At 41.3% G+C, this 17,780-nt stretch overlaps 1 protein-coding gene across 2 annotated transcripts in view; it reads left to right on the top strand.

Annotated features, from left to right (window-relative positions):
* The window catches only part of SCP2 (sterol carrier protein 2), a 156,659-nt gene extending 144,402 nt beyond the window's left edge, over positions 1-12,257 (top strand). Inside the window, exons 15-16 of one of the 2 annotated variants that reach the window (XM_058303572.2) lie at positions 8,031-8,110; positions 11,227-12,257. In XM_058303572.2, coding sequence (XP_058159555.1) covers positions 8,031-8,110; positions 11,227-11,322 — 176 coding nt within the window. In that variant the 3' untranslated portion in view covers positions 11,323-12,257. Of the gene's footprint in view, positions 1-8,030; positions 8,111-8,785; positions 9,288-11,226 lie in introns of those variants that run through there. The other variant, XM_023591836.3, reaches the window with a different exon arrangement.
* The last annotated feature ends 5,523 nt before the right edge of the window (positions 12,258-17,780 follow it).

The raw sequence follows: 17,780 nt of genomic DNA, 5'->3' as shown, positions 1-17,780 counted from the left end.
AGCTATGTTAAAGTATTAATAACCTGCCCTAGTTTGAACTGGCATCGTAAAGGGAATTGTTGATTCTTTTGGCATGTACATAGAGTTGAGAGATTTACTTAATGTTAAGGAAGTAAGATTTAAGTATTTCATTTGTTTATATTCTAGAGAGTTTGGTAATTATGTAGGTGCTTGTGTCAAGGGCACTTTTAGATTTTGCGTATCTTCCAAAATCTTGTCTTGCTGCCTAGGTGCCTCTTAGTACCTTCTCTGTGAGTTCTGTCCCTCCCTCCTCTCCTTTAGAATGACTCACAGACTCCCATAACATGTCTTTAGGAAGGCAGTTTTGATAACATGACACTCGTTATCCCTTCCTTTCTTTATTCTGCCCTCTCAGCACTTACTTGGGGCATACAAAGGTACAGGAGAATGCCAATCTCAGTTCTGTTGCTTATTAGGTGTAATCCTTCCCTGATTGTCTCGTCCAGGAATAGTGAGAATAATTTCTCTCCATAGAGCTGTGGTGTGATAAAGGAGATAATGTCTGTAAAGCATCTGGCATGGGAAGTGCTGTGACTGCTTCCTCCTCAATCCATATATTAAACAAATTTTACTTGGCTACATTAGGCTTATCCACAACTTCTCAAAAGAACTTGAGAAAGTGGGAGCTCAGCTGGGATTCATCAGATGCTGATCAATTGATGAAGGCCTAATTAAAACTGAGCTGTTACGAATGTTTCTATCCTTCCTGTAACAGAGGAGGCAATAGAGCATTTGGGAGCATGTACTTCGTCAGTAGGAATCTGCATTTAGACCTAGTTCAGCCACTTAGCTGTGTGATCTTTGGCAAATTATCTGACATCTCTGACTCTCACGGGGTTGTTGAAAATATTAAAATGAGACAGTGTTTGTGAAGTGCTCAACATAGGGAGAGCTCAGTAAATGCTGATACTGCCATAGTACCAATGGCAGCAGTAGAATCATTTCCAAAAGTCACCTTTCAGTGACTAAGAGCCCTTTTTTAGAATATTAGGATCAAGTCCAATTATAAAGATCTCAATTTGCTAGCCTTTTCCTACCTGCTTTTTGATATTTTATTTCTTCAAGAAAACTGGATTTTTGTAAACTATAAATTACTTAATTTCCCAGGTTTCAGACCTTTTTCCCAGTTATAAGATAAAACTTTGTTAGTCAAAGGTGGGATGGGGGAAACGGACTTGGCCCAGTGGTTAGGGCGTCCGTCTACCACATGGAAGGTCCGCGGTTCAAACCCCGGGCCTCCTTGACCCGTGTGGAGCTGGCCTATGTGCAGTGCTGATGCGTGCAAGGAGTGCCCTGCCACGCAGGGGTGTCCCCCGCGTAAGGGAGCCCCATGCGCAAGGAGTGCGCCCCGTAGGGAGAGCAGCCCAGCGTGAAAGAAAGTGCAGCCTGCCCAGGAATGGCGCCACACACACTTCCCGTGCCACTGACAACAGAAGTGGACAAAGAAACAAGACGCAGCAAATAGACACAGAGAACAGACAACTGGGGGAGGGGGGTGGAATTAAATTAAAAAAAAAAAAAAAAAAAAAGGTGGGATGGTCATTGAATCTCAGTCTTTTGAGCAGTACTATCCCTGAGTTACAAAGTATATAATAAAAACTTATTCTTTTCTATCTCGCTTTATTTAATAATATGTACATGTGATATCCCTTATTATTTTACCCCTATCTTTTCTGGTAAGGCATAGATGATCTGATTAGCCGTTGGGTCATAATATTGATAATCTTTTGAACTCCAATGTCTACTCACTATTGATTACTTTCTGTGTGCCAAGCACTCTTTTAAACCCTGGGGATATAGTAATGAACAAGCTGACAAGGTCCCTCCATAAAGTTTTCATTCTAGTGTACAAATACAGACAGAAAACTCATATACAGATAATTAAGGTAGTTTCAGATAGTGATGAGTGCAGTGAATTAAAATAAAACAGGATAGTGGAGCAGAGAGTGACTTGGGTTGTAGGTTGGGCTAATTTATTCTAACAATAATGAGAGTAAGAGCCAGCTGTTGGAAATTTGGAGTATATTGTTACATTGATTACCTAAAACATTGAACCCTGAAAAAAATTGATCTTTTGGGAAATTTTTCTTTTTCTTCTTGAACCCTCTCATTTGAGCAAGGTAGACATGACTGATTTAACAATGAGATATTAGAGTATTTGTAGTGCAGTCTTTTTATTTTCTTTATTCTTTTGAACAGTTTTTAAAATTAATACTCTTTAAAACTTATTATATAAGAAATATGCGATCATTGTAGAAAAACGAGAAAAGAGAGAGAAACAAAATGAAAAAAAAATGTTTCTTCCCCATAATGCCATCATTTAGGTCAGGGGTTGGCAAACTATGACCCATGGGCTAAATCCAGCCCACCACCTGATTTTTATTTTGTTTTTTGTAATATTTGTATTGAAGTCCTGCCTATATAGTAAAGGACATAAATCTGAAATGTACAGATGGATAAATTTTTACAGAGTGATATATCTCCTAAATCAAGATACAGAATGTTGCCAGCATTCTAGATGCCTCCTTCCCATCCCCTCCCATCAGTACTCAGCCCCCAAAAGAACCACTATTCCAAATTCCATCACTGTAGACTGCTTTTATTTATTTATTTATTTTTTTTTTTTTAAATTTTTTAATTTTTTATTGACTTTGTAATAATATTACATTAAAAATATATATGTGAGGTCCCATTCAACCCCGCCCCCCCACCCCCCCTCTCCCCCCCCCCCAACAACACTCGTTCCCATCATCATGACACATCCATTGGATTTGGTAAGTACATCTTTGGGCACCTCTGCACCTCATATACATTGGTTCACATCATGGCCCATTCTCTCCTCTATTCCATCATGTAGGCCCTGTGAGGATTTACAATGTCCGGTGATTACCTCTGAAGCACCATCCAGGGCAGCTCCATGTCGCGAAGACGCCTCCACCTCTCATCTCTTCCTGCCTTTCCCCATACCCTTTGTCCATTATGTCCACTTTTCCCAATCCAATGCCACCTCTTCTATGTGGACACTGGATTGGTTGTGTCCATTGCACCTTTATGTCAAGAGGAGGCTCAGATTCCACCTGGATGCTGGATGCAATCCTCCCATTTTCAGTTGTAATCACTCTAGGCTCCATGGTGTGGTGGTTGTCCTTCTTCACCTCCATCTTAGCTGAGTGTGGTAAGTCCAATAAATCAGATTGTAGGTGCTGGAGTCTGTTGAGGCTCAGGATCTGGCTATCACATTGTCAGTCCAGAGATTCAAATCCCCTAAATATATCTTAAACCCCAACATTAACTGCACCTCCAGCACATTAGCATGAATGTCTTATGAAGGGAGATCCCATCTGAGTCCAGATTCATCACACATAAACACCATTTCCAAAGAGGGGCCATCTGCCCTGGTAGTTAACCCCATCGGCCATGACCATAACTCCCATGGGTCTCTTTAGCCCTCAAAGGAACCAATATCTGGGGGTTGTATCTGCTTTATCTGTCTCTCTGACTCTGCTCAGTTGTGCATGAGGGCAAACCTTCTGCCAGCCTCCAGACTCTTTTTTAGAAACTCGTAGCCATATAAACTCATTTCTCCTTTCCATTTCCCCCTTACTTTAGGTCAAACAGCATTTTAAAGTCATGGTATTTTATGTAGACATGGATATTCTGCTGATCCGCATTGAACCTTCCGTATAAGGTCATTTTCCAGTTGCATCATCAGTTGGTAGTTGATAGTGGTCCCTCGTTGCCAGGGAGGCTCATCCCCGGGTGTCATGTCCCACGCTGGGGGGAAGGCATTGCATTTACATGCTGAGTTTGGCTTCGAGACTGGCCACATTTGAGTAACATGAAGGCTGACAGAAGGAAATTCCCAGGCACAAAGTTGCTCTAGGCCTTGTTATTATTTTGGGTTTATCAGCTCACAAGCATAGTCATTAGTTGCTTTTATTTATTTTAGAAAATTGTTTGAGGACCAGCACAATTCTTTTAGGTCTGGCTTCTTTTGCTCAGCATTTTAAGATCCATTAATATTTTTGCACAGAGTAGGAGTTCGTTTTTGCTATGTGTGAATACACCAGAATTTATTCATTCTGCTGTTGGTGCAGCTTTGCATTGTTTTAAGTTTGAGCCTTTTGAATAAAGCTGTTATGATCATTCTTATGTGTGTCTTTTAGTGGGCATACTACTCATTCCCAGGGGTGAAAATGCTAGGTCATAAGGTCCAATATAACCAAACAGTTTTTCGATGTGGATGTACTATTTTATATTCCCTTCCACAGTACATGAGTGTTTCAATTGTTCCACATCTTTAATAGTACTTGGTACTGCCAGTTTTATGTTAAATTCAGGTATACTGAGGTAAAATTTATCACTATAGTAAAATTTACCTTTTTTAGATGTTCAGTTTTAGGACTTTTTTTTTTTTTAAGGTACTGGGGCCAGGGATTGAACCTTGATCTCATATGTGGGAAGCCAGAGCTCAACCACTGAGCCACATTGGCTCCCTAGGAATTTTGACAAATACATACAGTTGTGTACCTACCACCAAAAATCAATATATGGAATATTTCCATCACCTCAAAAAGTGTTCTAATGCCATAAGAATATGAAAAGACACTCAACATAATTAGCCATTAGGTAAATGCAGATCAAAACCGCGATGAGATATCCCTTCACACCCACAAGGATGATTATTATTAAAGAAATGGAAAAGAGCAAATGCTGGAGAAGATGCACAGAAAGTGGAACTCTAATGCATTGTTTGTTTGTTTGTTTTTTAAAGATTTATTTATTTCTTTCCCCTTCCCCCCACCCTTGTTTGCTCTCTCTGTCCATTCGTTGTGTGTTTTGTGTCCGCCTGCATTCTTGTCAGTGGCACCGGGAAACCGTGTCTCTTTGTTGCATCATCTTGCTACGTCAAGCTCTCCGTGTGTGTGGCGCCAGTCCCGGGCAGGTTGCACTTTTTTTTCATGTGAGGCGGCTCTCCTTGCAGGGTGCACTCCTTGTGCGTGGGGCTCCCCTACGCAGGGGACACCCCTGCGTGGCATGGCCTTCGTTGTGCATGGCAGCACTGTGCATGGCGCTTGGGCCGGCTCACTACACTTGCCAGGAGGCCCTGGGTATTGAACCCTGGACCTCCCATATGGTAGGCAGATGCTCTATCAGTTGAGCCACATCCACTTCCCTCTAATGCATTGTTGATGGGAATGTAAAATGGTACAGCCACTGGAAAGCAGTGTGGTGGTTCCAGAAAAAGTTAGAGAATTACCATATGACCCAGCAATTCCACTTCTAGGTATATACCCAGAGGAAGTGAAAACAGGTTCTCAGACAGAGAACAATAGCCATAAGGGGAAAACAACCAAGTGTCCATCAACAAATGAATGGCTAAACAAAATGTGGTACATACATGCAATGGAATATTTTTCAGCCATAAGAAAGAATGAAGTGATGAGACATAGTGCAACATGGAAGAACCTTGAAAACGTGTTCAGTGAAATAAGCAAGGCACATAAGGACAAAAATTGTATGATATCACTTATAAGAATGACTAGAAATAGCAAATTCTCAGAGATGGAAAGTAAATTAGAGGTTACTAGAGGATCGAGAGGGGTGAGGTATTTATTTGTAAAAATAATTCAGTTTAAAAAATATGTTCTCATAGCCCTTTTTAGTCAATCCCATCCTCCCACCTTCAGGTCCTGGCAATTACTAAGCTGATTTCTGTTTCATTTTCACAATGTCATAAAATGGAATCATGTAGCATGTAGCTTTTTGAACCTGCTTATTTCCCTGAGCATAGCCTTGAGATTCATTCATGTTGTCGCATGTATCATTAGTAGTTTGTTCCTTTTAATTGCTGAATAGTTTATCCATTTCCAATTGATGAACTTTTGGGTTGTTTCCAATTTTTGACAATTCTGAATAAAGTCACTAAAGATATTCACGTACAGTTTTTTTTGAGGATATTTTGAATGTCGAAAGTGGGATTACTATCTATCTTAAAAGACAATAATTAAAAAAGATTTTTAAAAAGTGGGATTGCTAAATCATCTGGTGCACGTGTATGTCATTTTTTAAATATGAAAAATTTTATTTTATTTTTTAAATATATTTTTAATTTTTTAAGAAGATACTTAGATTACACAAAATGTTACACAAAAAACTCTAAGGGATTCCCATAAGCCCCACACCTCCCACCCTTCCCCATATTAACAACCTCTTTCATTAGTGTGGTGCATTCATTGCAATTGATGAACACATTTGGAGCATTGCTGCTAAGCATGGATTATAGTTTACATTAGGCCAGACAATATTCCAAATTGTTTGCACTCTTTTGCAGTTCTTCCAGCAATTCTGTTTTGCTCCGCATTCCTGTCAGCACTGGGCTTTGTCAGTTTTGTTTTATTTTGTTTTACTTTTAATTTTAGCCATTCATTCTAATAGATGTGTAGTGGTATCTAATGGTGGTTTTATTTGCATTTCCTTGAGTACTAATAAAGTATCATGTACTTTTTTCGTCATATTGAGATCCTCTTTTTTAAAATGTTTTATGTTGTTTGTCCATTTTTATATTGGATTAGCTAACCTTTTTCTTACTGATAGTTCTTTCTATATTCTGAATATAAGTTCTTTGTCATATGTGTGTGTGTGTGTGTGTGTGTGTGTGTTGCAACTAACTTCTTCTCTGCCACCTGATTTTGAAAATATAGTTTTATTGAAACACAGCCACACTCATTTATGTATTAGCTTTGGCTGCTTTTGTGCTACAAAGGCAGAGATGAGTAGTTGTGACAGACTGGTTGGCTCGCAAAGCCTAAAATATTTTTACTGTCTGGCCCTTTACAGGGAAAGTTTGTTAACCCCAATCTAGGTAATTTTATTTGTTTTCCATTACTATGTAATGAATTACCACACATTTAGTGGCTTAAAATAATGCATACCTTTATCAGCTCACCATTTCTGGGGGTCAGGACTTTGGGGTATGGCTTAGCTGGGTCCTCTGCAGAGGGTCTCACAAGGCTGCAGTCAAGGTGTTTGCCAGGGTTGGGTTCTCATCTGGGGGCTCAGCTGTGGGAGGATTTGTATCCTGGCTCACCCAGGTTGTTGGCAGAATTCATTTCCTGGTGGCTTGAGTCTGAGGACTTCAGTTTTCTCTGGCTACTGGCAAAAGCTCCTAAAGGCTGCTGTGGCACCCTGCCATGTAGCCCATCCATAGGCAGTCCACAGCACAGCAGCTAAGCCTTCTTCAAAACTAGCAAGAGAGCTAGAGCAAGTTTGCTCCCATAATGGAGTCTTACATAACATAGCATAATCATGGGTGTGGCATCCCAGTACCTTTGCCATATTCTCTTGTTTAGAAGCAAATGACAGTTCTGCCCACATTCAAGGAGAAGGGATTATTACACAAGGGCATTAACACCAGGAGGCAGGGATCATAGAGTACACCTGTTTTTAAGCAAAACTGGGATCATACTTATAGTTTATTTTGTAACTGACTTATATAAAACAGTATAATGAACAATATAACATGGACATTTTTTTGAGATCAATAAATGTAGATCCATATCATGTTTTCTAATAACTGCATTGTATCCCACTTTGTGAACTTGTCATAAATTTTTTTTCTTTTCTCTCTAGTCGCATCATCGTCTTTTTGGTGCGCCTCTCTGCACCATGCAGGGGGCCTGCTCCTCTCTACTTCGCAGAGGTCTGAGATGCCTTTTTTTCTTTTTTTACCAGGAGGTCCCAGGGATCAAACCTGGGTCCTCCATATGGTAAATGGGAGCTCAATTGCTTGAGCCACAGCAGCTTTCCAACATGCCATAATTTATTTAATCAGTCCCCTCTTATTAAATACTAAGGTTGCTACAATAGAAGTATATGTGAGTGCCCATTTTTCCACACTGATCCAGTACTCTGTGATTCTGCTACAGTGGTGACTCTTGACTAAAATGTATACAAGAAACTAAACACTCCCTTTTTCTCCTTGTTTCTCCTGTATATCTCTGTTTCAGATAAGAAGGCTGACTGCACAATCACAATGGCTGACTCAGACTTACTGGCTTTAATGACTGGTAAAATGAATCCTCAGACGGTAAGTATGATGAAACTTAGTTTCTTCTAGTAGATGGGTATCTTAGGTTTTTCCACCTCATCTCCTGCCTTATATTCCAGTACCAAGTGGTTAAACCACACAAAACTCAGTGTTCCCCCAAATATTCACTTAACAAATAAAAGTTATATGTGGAGCAAACTATATGCCAGATACTACGCCCCTGAGTGCTAGAAATGACCCCCAAAAATAAGAAATAGTTCCCATGCTCAGGGCACACATAGTTTGATAGAAGACAGATCTGCAAGTACAGCCTGAGTCCAAAGTATCACACCTGGCTTCTTATGGCCAGAGAAGGAGAGAGGAAGGAGCAGCCACATCTACCTGGGCCACCAGAGAAAGCCTCACATTGGAAGCAACATTTGAACTGGGTCCTAAGGATGATCAGAAGAAGCTAGTGATACTCAGATGGAGAGGAAAAGCATTCCAGAAGGAGGGAGAGGTGTGAACAAAGGCATGACCATTTTATATTTTGTATTTATCCAGGATCTTCTTTTTGCCTGAACTGTCCTTCACTATAAATTCCTTTTCTTTCTAAACTAGTTCACATATTATCTCCAAGGAACACCTTCCAAGTTGTCCTTCTATGCCACCTATGCTAGCTTAGCACTTGTCACATTTTATTAGTCATTAATGAGACTATCTCTTCTCCATTAGATTGTGTGCTACTCAAAGGAAGGAACCATATCTTGCTCATCTTTGTTTCCAAAGCTTAGTACAATGCCTGACATTCTTTGGTTTTCAGTAGACAGTTATTGGATTAAATTGTATTTTTCTCGGGAAACGGACTTTGGCCCAGTGGTTAGGGCGTCCGTCTACCACATGGGAGGTCCTCGGTTCAGGCCCCGGGCATCCTTGACCCGTGTGGAACTGGCCCATGCCCGGTGCTGATGCGCGCAGGGAGTGCCCTGCCACGCAGGGGTGTCCCCCGTGTAGGGGAACCCCACGCGCAAGCAAGGAGTGCACCCACGAGGAGAGCCGCCCAGCGCGAAGGAGGGAGCAGCCTGCCGAGGAATGGCGCCGCCCACACTTCCCATGCCGCTGACGACAACAGAAGCGGACAAAGAAACAAGGCGCAGCAAAAAAGACACAGAAAACAGACAACCGGGGGAGGGGAGGGGAATTAAATAAATAAAAATAATCTTTAAAAAAAAAAAAATTGTATTTTTCTTAAAGTGTTTATTCCTTATACAGATTTGCCTGGTCCTGGATTTTTAGGGGTTTTTTTAGACTCTTCAGTTCTAGAATGTTGAAACAGACTTGATATACTGAGCTCTCAGCCAGACAGGGGTAACATAAAAGAAATTAAGGTACTTCTTTTTAACTTTATTTTGTTGTTGTTGTTTTTGCCTCAGCCTGACCTATTCTAGGTCTTGATCCTGTGGTTCCCTGGTAATTTGCAATATTTGGATAAAACAACCAAATCTGACTCCCACTCTTATTTCCTTCTTAAAGTGCTTTTTCTAAGCAGCTAAACAAAAGTCACTGAAGCCATGATAAGTGAGAGATTTGTATATGTGACATGTTTCAACTGAACACGCTCCATTGGTACTGGCATTTCCACCCACTGAGCCTGTTCGAGAAACCTGGACAGAACAGAGGCCACCAATGTATAGGAGCTGGCTGACATCCTCCGTCCCACCCACTGCTCCCCGTTCCGCTGTTCCCTCCATGCACCACAGCTTTTGGCAAGCGATCAGACTTCACATATCGGCTCCCATCATTTCCTCATTTTGTCTGTGTAGTGGCAGGATATCAGCTTATTTTCTTGAGTACCTGTTAATACCCAAAGGAATTAAAGATTAAAACGACAGACCCTTCTGTTATTTGCTAATAGCCCTCCCTTGTGCTCAGTAGAGGGTTTGACTGGAAACCATTGAATACAGTGGAAAATCTAATTTATGTTTGGCCCAGGTGACACAAAGCAATGTGTTCTCCAGCAGAAAGCACACATGAGGAACACCTAGAGGCCAGATTAAAATGATCCTTATGTTTGAATTCTCTAAAACAGTGAAGATTAATGTTTTCTCTATTTTTAGTAAATATTTTTCTTTTAAATTTTTTTTTTAAAAAGGAAAGATGGTGTCTCATCTAGCTACCACTGATTCTTATTTTTTGAAGGACGTATGTTAAATATGTTGTGTTCTTAGACATTTAAACTTTAAATCATCAGACAAGGCTTTGTGCCATATAGAAAGGAAATATTGAGTTTGTCCAGTCAGAGAGGGAAAAAAGGCGTTAGTCACCCTTACCAGGAGGTGTAGTTTTCACAAGCATTCCCATGGAGGACGCAGAGGAACTTCCAGCTTCTTAATGTCCTTGCTTTAAAAGCTGAGACCACCAGGAGCTTTATTCATCTTACCCCACCTTATTGAATAATTGAGGTAGAAGACTGAGAGCAGAGTAATAGGAAAGGAAGGCATGCTATGTTCCCAATTTTGCTCTTGCTCTTAAATTTTCCTGGGATTTTGTTACATGGTAAATTTAGCAAACATCATGTGATCTAATCCCAGGCAGTTGTTAAAGTGGAACAAATTGTGGTTCTGCACTTCAGGTTGGTTTGGTTCTTCTTACTGAGCAGTAGAGTAACACAAGCCCCTCAGTCTCAGCAGGCTGCCTTCTGTAGGGATAACTCTTTTATTGTATAGAAAGTAGCATTTAATCCACATTGTTCTGAATCCCAAGGGTTTATAAATGGTTTTAGTGTGCCTTTTCTCCCAGTAGACTATAGAAAATGTTGGGTTTTATTCCCAACCCACATGTAATGTTTTGAAACAAAATCAATCTAGTAAGAGCCCACTTTGCCTAACATTTTGAAAATGTATCAGGAAGGTACAATAGTAAAGGCAAACAGTTTCTAAGAGAAGACATTTGGGAAAGGTATTCCTTTTGACTGCTTTATATAAAGTGTAGCTTATACAGATTCTTCCTTTTGAGGACTTGGGTTGTAAATCTACTTCAGGAAACTGGGTTTCATATTTTGAAGAAATTTAAGTCATCTGGATACATAAATAGTTATCTCAGGGCTGAATAATCCAGAAATATCAGCCATCTCAAAAAAAAACACACCATGTAATGAATTTTCTTTCTTCTTACAGGCCTTCTTTCAAGGCAAATTGAAAGTCACTGGCAACATGGGTCTGGCTATGAAGTTACAAAATCTTCAGCTTGAGCCAGGCAAAGCTAAGCTGTGAAGAATTCCCTTTGGCGACTTTTGAAAATCAAGATGAGAGATATATAAAGAAATATATTCATATATTTCATTGTCAGAAATTAGACTAAAAGTACAAATTGGAAAATAGCATGAGATAGATTTGTTTTTTAATGGGTGTGGCCAATCTTGTTTTTTCCCTAACTTTGGGTGAATAGAACCTAGTGGTGTACTACTACTGCTTTGCTGAATTGCATACAAGTGTGCATTACAAAGTTAATATGGTAATTATGGTTTGGGGTAAAATTGAGTTTCAGAATAAAATTAGGAGCAGTAAAATCCAAAAACTATGTAAACAAAAGCTCTCATTTTGCTTATAAAGTATATTTAAGGATTATTCTGCTGAAGAGTCAATTTAAGAGTTTTCCTTGGGAGAACTAGGGAAGGAACAGAATATTAGTTGTGCACTTAATTACCTTACACCATTTTCCATTAATGGTTTTCAAAATTCTGTATTGGGATGTGTTTTTTAAACAATTATTTTTATTCCATGCAATCAAAAATGGTATTTTCTTCCCGATCAAAATAAAAGAATTATGGTCAGAATTTGTGGAAAAACATGTGTAGCTGAACATAGGCCTATTTTTAAAATAAGACTTTTAAAAATGGGGTTCCTTCTTGAAAAAATCAGTGTAGTGGAGTCTTAAAATAGCTGTTAAAAATAATTGAACAAAATTTGATTTGAGATGCAGTTTTTCATTATAATCTTATATTAATTTAACTAGATTTGTAAAACTCTGTCTTGTTAAATTTTTCTTTTTCATATAGGTTTAGTTTAATTAATTACCCTCATTTCATTTCTTTTTTCCTAGTTTTTCTAATGCTAATGTTACTGTTTCTTATAACTCAATGAGATATTGGATAAAATAATGCTTTTGGAAGAATGTTTAATAGAAAATTAAAAATAGCTCTTACTGATCTGCTTTGTTTTTATTGTGTATATATTCTTTTTGCTTGGGGTTTTCTAGATGATGGAGACTAAAGTGAAACATGGGGGGACTTATAAACCATGTGTAATATAGGTGTTATCTACCAGTTACTTTGACATAATCACCAGTTAATTAGGGAGGCAGTGTGGTGTAGTAGAAGGAGCACTTGACCAGCAACTAGGAGACCTGGTTCTCCTAGGCAAAAAAATAGTTGCCTGCCTGGGCCTGTTTACTACAGTGTTAAACACAGGGGTTTAGGTTAGATGGTCTCTGTGGCTCTACTCAGAATTCTGCAACAGTTACCCAGGCCCCACCTTTCTGTTATTGTTACTTCACCCAAAGCTGCAAAGTTTTAATGTTCTATGACCAGCAGAACAGCATTTGCTCATGGGGCAAAACAGTGAATTAAGCCTGTGTAAATTAATCTTAATTCCTGTGAAATTTAACTCAGACCTGTTTACCTTGTTTCTTCAAACCATTATGCTTCCCTGGAAGTTTTTCTTCTCCTAGTGAAAAGCTACTGTAAGGCCTGTTTTCTGAATTAAACTACTGGTGTAACTAATTGCACAATTTGAGCAGGTTGAGTTTCAGTTTCCTCATTTATAAAGTAGCAGTATTAATATTGATCTCCTAAAATGAGAATCTAGAGAGATAACATTTGTACCTAAAACAGATAAAATCAGTTATTCAGTGTTAGTTCCTTTATTGTCCCCACCACTACCACCACCTGCCACTGTGATATGTGATATGATATCTGTAGTGCTATACCTCACTTTTCATCCTTTTTTTATTCATTCATTTAACAAGTATTTGAGTGCCTAATATATGTAGGGTCCAGCACTAGGCATACTGGAGATAGTGGTGAGCCCCTCCCCTCATGGTACTTACAGTCTAGTAGGAAGACAGTCAATCCGAGAGAGAATAATTATTACAGACAGTGAAATACCGTGCAGGAAATGGTCAGGCTGCTGTGGCACAGGATAACAACAAGGAACCTTCTTTGATAAAGTGATTAAGGGAGACATTGTTGAGAAGTTAATATTTAAGGTGAGATCTGAAGGTTGTGAAGGAGTGAACCATGCAAAGAACCTTGAATGAAAAGATGAAAAGAGCTTTGCTTGTTTGAAAAATTGAAAGGAGGCCAATATGAGTGGATGGAAAGAGCAGAGGAGGAGGAAAAGACTAGCCTGCCTTACTTACCTGGCTGCTCTGACAAATATCACACAATAGGCTGGCTTAACAGCAGCAAATAGTTATCTCCCAGTTTGAGATTATAAGGCTTGCTTCTTGCCAGGGTTGGTAATGTTCTGGCAGGCTGGCAGTCCTCGGGTTCCTTGGCTTTTCCTGTCATATGGTGATGCCCTCTCCTTTCTCTTTGGCTTCCACTGACTTCCTGCTTCTGTCTCCTTCCTGTGGCTTTTTCTATCAGGCCTCCAGTAAAAACCAATCCCGGGGAGCAGATGGGGGCAAACGTTTGAGCACCTGCTTCCCACATGGGGGGTTCCGGGTTCTGTTCCCAGTGCCTCCTAAAAAAAAAAAACAAGCAAGCAAACTAAGAAACCAACCCAGAGGAGCCAATATGGCTCAGTGGTTGAGCACCAGCTTCCCACACGAGGTCCCAGGTTCATTCCCTGGCCCCTGGACCTCAAAAAAAAAAAAAAAAAAAGCCTGATTCAGTTGGCCACGCCTTAACTAAAAATAACATCTTCAAAAGGTCCTATATACGTTGGGTTCACACTCACAAGAATGGGATTAAGATTAAGGTTAAGAACATGTTTTTATCTGGAGAAAATAATTTAAATTACTATATGGCCTAAAATGAGATTAGACAGATACATGGGAGCCAGCTATATTGGAATTTGTTCGTTATGATATGACATTTGTGTTTCATTCTTAGTATAGTTGGGTGCCCTTCAAGGTACAGCTCTAAATATGTGTACTTCTCACTCATGCTGCATGTCTACTTTGCCATCATATCCTCAGTCTGGAACCCAGGCTGCTAGAGCACCCACTATCTGGAATACTGTGATTGCAAAGGCCGAGAAAAAGGTGATGTATTAATACACCTTAACTCATAAAGCTTCTGCCCAGTAGTGATATACATCACTGCTACAAAGATTTTATTCATCAAAGCAAGTCACGTTCTCATCCTTCCTTGTACTGGAAAAAAAGAATGGAGTTGGAAAATTTTTGAACAGACCTGATGACTATGGTGGAAAGCTGTCAGCAGGTGAATGAATTGAGTATGTAGAGAACGTACTGGGGCAAAGGACTGGAGAGTGGATGCCCAGGTGCAAGAAAATGGTGTCCTGGATTAGGGTATCAGCAGTGGAAATAGGTGTAGAAAAATAGAGGTAGAACTGACCAGATTTGGCAAGTGGCTGAAGGGACAGGACAGCTGGCCAGATTAATTGCGGGTCACTGGAATGGCAGGGGAAAAGCAGGTTTCAGAGGAATGGCTGAAATAGTAAGTTCTACTTTTGAACTTACCTTTGAGATGGCCTGAGAGGTTTCCAGGTAGAAATAGCATGGAGGCAGTTGGATTTACTGGAGGTGATGTCAGCTTGGAGGCATACATTTGAAAGTCCTGGCGTATGGGTGGTATTTAAAGCTATAGGAATGGATATCAATTTAGGTAGGGGAGGAGTAAGCCTTGAGGAACTAGCTTTTAGAGATAAGGTAGAGGAGGAGGGGCCAGAGAGGGAGAGGGAGAGGTCAAACTCAGAGGAGAGAGTATTGTGAAAAAGTGGGAATTGGCAACTGGTCAAATGCTACTGAGAGGTTAAGTAAGATGATGTCTGAAAAGTGTACTGGATTAAATTGTGCAACGTGGAAGTCACTGGTAACCACTATAAAATCAGTTTCAATGGAGTAGTAGGGATAAAAGATAGATTGGAGTTGGGTCCATAAAGTTCTATGAATAAAAAGAAGAGTTCCATTTGATGGGAAGTGTGTTTCAAATGAAAAATATAGAGCAAGCACATTAGCTAATACTTTTAACTCTAAAATTAGAGGTCATCTTGTGCATGCTCTTCTCTTTGTCTGCCCTTATAATCCTATGCCCATCCCTCCTTATCCACTCGGCAAATTCCTGTTCATCTTTTAAAACCTACCCCAGGTACCCTTGCTTTCAGGTAGCTATACCTGTTCACCACAAATAGCACTAATCATTCCTTACTAATAATTTGTTTCTGTCTCCCACAGAACAGATTGCTCCTTCAGAGCATGGACTGCATCTCATACTTTCATTTGGATTCCCACCCCCACCCCATCTTGGCTTATTACTATTGTTAAATGAATGAATGAGATTAACTTGGTCACAATTTTATATTCATAGGAAGCTTTTTTTCCTTAACATTTATTTATTTATTTATTTCTCTCCCCTTCCCACCCTCTCCACCCCCCCCCCCGCCCCAGTTGTCTGTTCTCTGTGTCTATTTGCTGCGTCTTCTTTGTCTGCTTCTGTTGTTGTCAGCAGCACGGGAATCTGTGTTTCTTTTTGCTGCGTCATCTTGTGTCATTTCTCCGTATGGGCGGCGCCATTCTTGGGCAGGCTGCACTTTCTTTCACGGTGGGCGGCTTGCCTTATGGGGCACACTCCTTGCGCGTGGGGCTCCCCTATGTGGGGAACACCCCTGTGTGGCAGGGCACTCCTTGCACACATCAGCACTGAGCATGGGCCAGCTCCACACGGGTCAAGGAGGCCTGGGGTTTGAACCGCGGACCTCCCATGTGGTAGGCGGACGCCCTAACCACTGGGCCAAGTCCGCCGCCACAGGAGGCATTTTTGAGGATAGGAGCCTAGTCACGGAATTGTATGCTACAATTACCTTCTGTTGTCCTGATGATGGAAGACATTAAATATTCTCCCTGAGCCAACTTAATCCTGATCTTTCTTTGAAAACATCTGCAGCTGCTCAGAACAGTCTTTCAACTTCAGACTGAAGCAGCATGAGGTAGTAAAAAAGGTCAGTTTGTGACTTTAAAAAACACAAAATGGCCTACTGGGTTCTGTGAGCATTAAAGTCAGTAGTCTTTTTGCATTACTCAGGCTCTCAGATTTGTATAATCCTTGTTGAATATGTAGAGAAAAATAATGGAGAGCATGACTATGAAGTTGAGTGTAGAGGTGGGTGCGGTCACCCCTCGGGCTGAAGTGTGGTTTGCTGGCCTGGCGGGGGAGCAGCTGCGGCAGGCCAAGCCGTTGTCCCCATAATAGGGTGGCTGGTCGGACTCACCGTCACCCCTGAAGGGAGCTCGGCATGGGCGCAGAGTGCCCTCGGGTCTCCCCTTCTCGGCAGCCATGCTTCCGCGGCCGCCCCTCCTCCCGGATGGCGCCAAACGATGCCTGTGGGGCGGCACCCTTCTTCTTCTTTCTCCCTGAGCAGGCGCAGGGCGGAAAATTCCAGTCTGCCCTTTTCCCTCCCCCCCCCCCCACAGCAGCAACAGCCAGGCGTGGGCGGAAAACTCAAGTCTGCCCTCTAACCCAGCAACAGCAGCCACCAATCACTAAGCCCTGCCACTTCCCCCAGCAACAGCAACAGCCAATCCCTAATCACCACCCCTCCCCCATCCAGTACCGCCCACTGACCTTTCGCTGGCAACCAATCAGAACAGGGCGTGGCTTCGACCAATCAGCCTTCCCCAGCCCCTATAAAACTGTTGCCTCTCCCTCAATAAAGTTGGACTTGCGTGTTTACCTTGTCTCCGCGGTAGTTCTTCTGCCGTGCGCCCTCCAGTCCTGAGAGCCCCCGACAAGGGCCTGGCCTCCCTTGTTCCCAGTTCGTCGCCTGCTTCTCCGGGCGACCCCCTCGTTGCCGGCTTCGCCGGGCGACCCCGTCAGCCGAACTGCGCAACCCCTGTGAGACCGACCCCTCGTCCCAAGCGGGACCGATCCCTCGTCCCAAGCGGGGCCGACCCCTCGTCCGCAGCCAGACCCCACCTCTACCGACCGAGCAAGCCGCTGCAGGTGGGGTGATGGAGAGGAGTCACTGAGGGGTGATCAGAGGATCCAGGATCAAGACAGATCAGGTCTCTGCCACTGGGAAGTTTAGTCAGGGCAAGTCATTTAGACCTTGCCCAGTCTTTACTTTCGTCCTCAGCAGAAAGAGATACTGTTCTTTTATTTTTTTTCTGATAATCACTCTCATTAGAACACCTTGAGGCTAGAAACTATGTTATTCATCTTTGTGTCTCCTATACTAGGGCACTATCCACCAGAGTAAACATCAATAAATGTTTCCTGAAAGAATGAGGACTAGACAATGATCATTATATTTTTAAATTGTAAAATCCTTGTTAAAGGTTCAATCACAAATAAATATAAGCTCTGTCCTTTTCCCCCATATATGTTGCCCTTAGAGAGAAGAAATAAGAAATTAACTCCTACAATTAACAACTCTATCTTCAGAAACTTTAGCAGTTTCAGAATATAAGCAGTTTAGAGTACAGTGGGAAAACTTTGGGACCCATCAGATCTGGGTTTTGGTCCTAGTTCTGGCACTTTAGCTGT

This window comes from Dasypus novemcinctus, chromosome 9 (genome assembly GCF_030445035.2).
Source record: "Dasypus novemcinctus isolate mDasNov1 chromosome 9, mDasNov1.1.hap2, whole genome shotgun sequence".
Classification (NCBI taxonomy): domain Eukaryota; kingdom Metazoa; phylum Chordata; class Mammalia; order Cingulata; family Dasypodidae; genus Dasypus; species Dasypus novemcinctus.
This window is presented reverse-complemented; position numbering and strand designations above follow the sequence as displayed.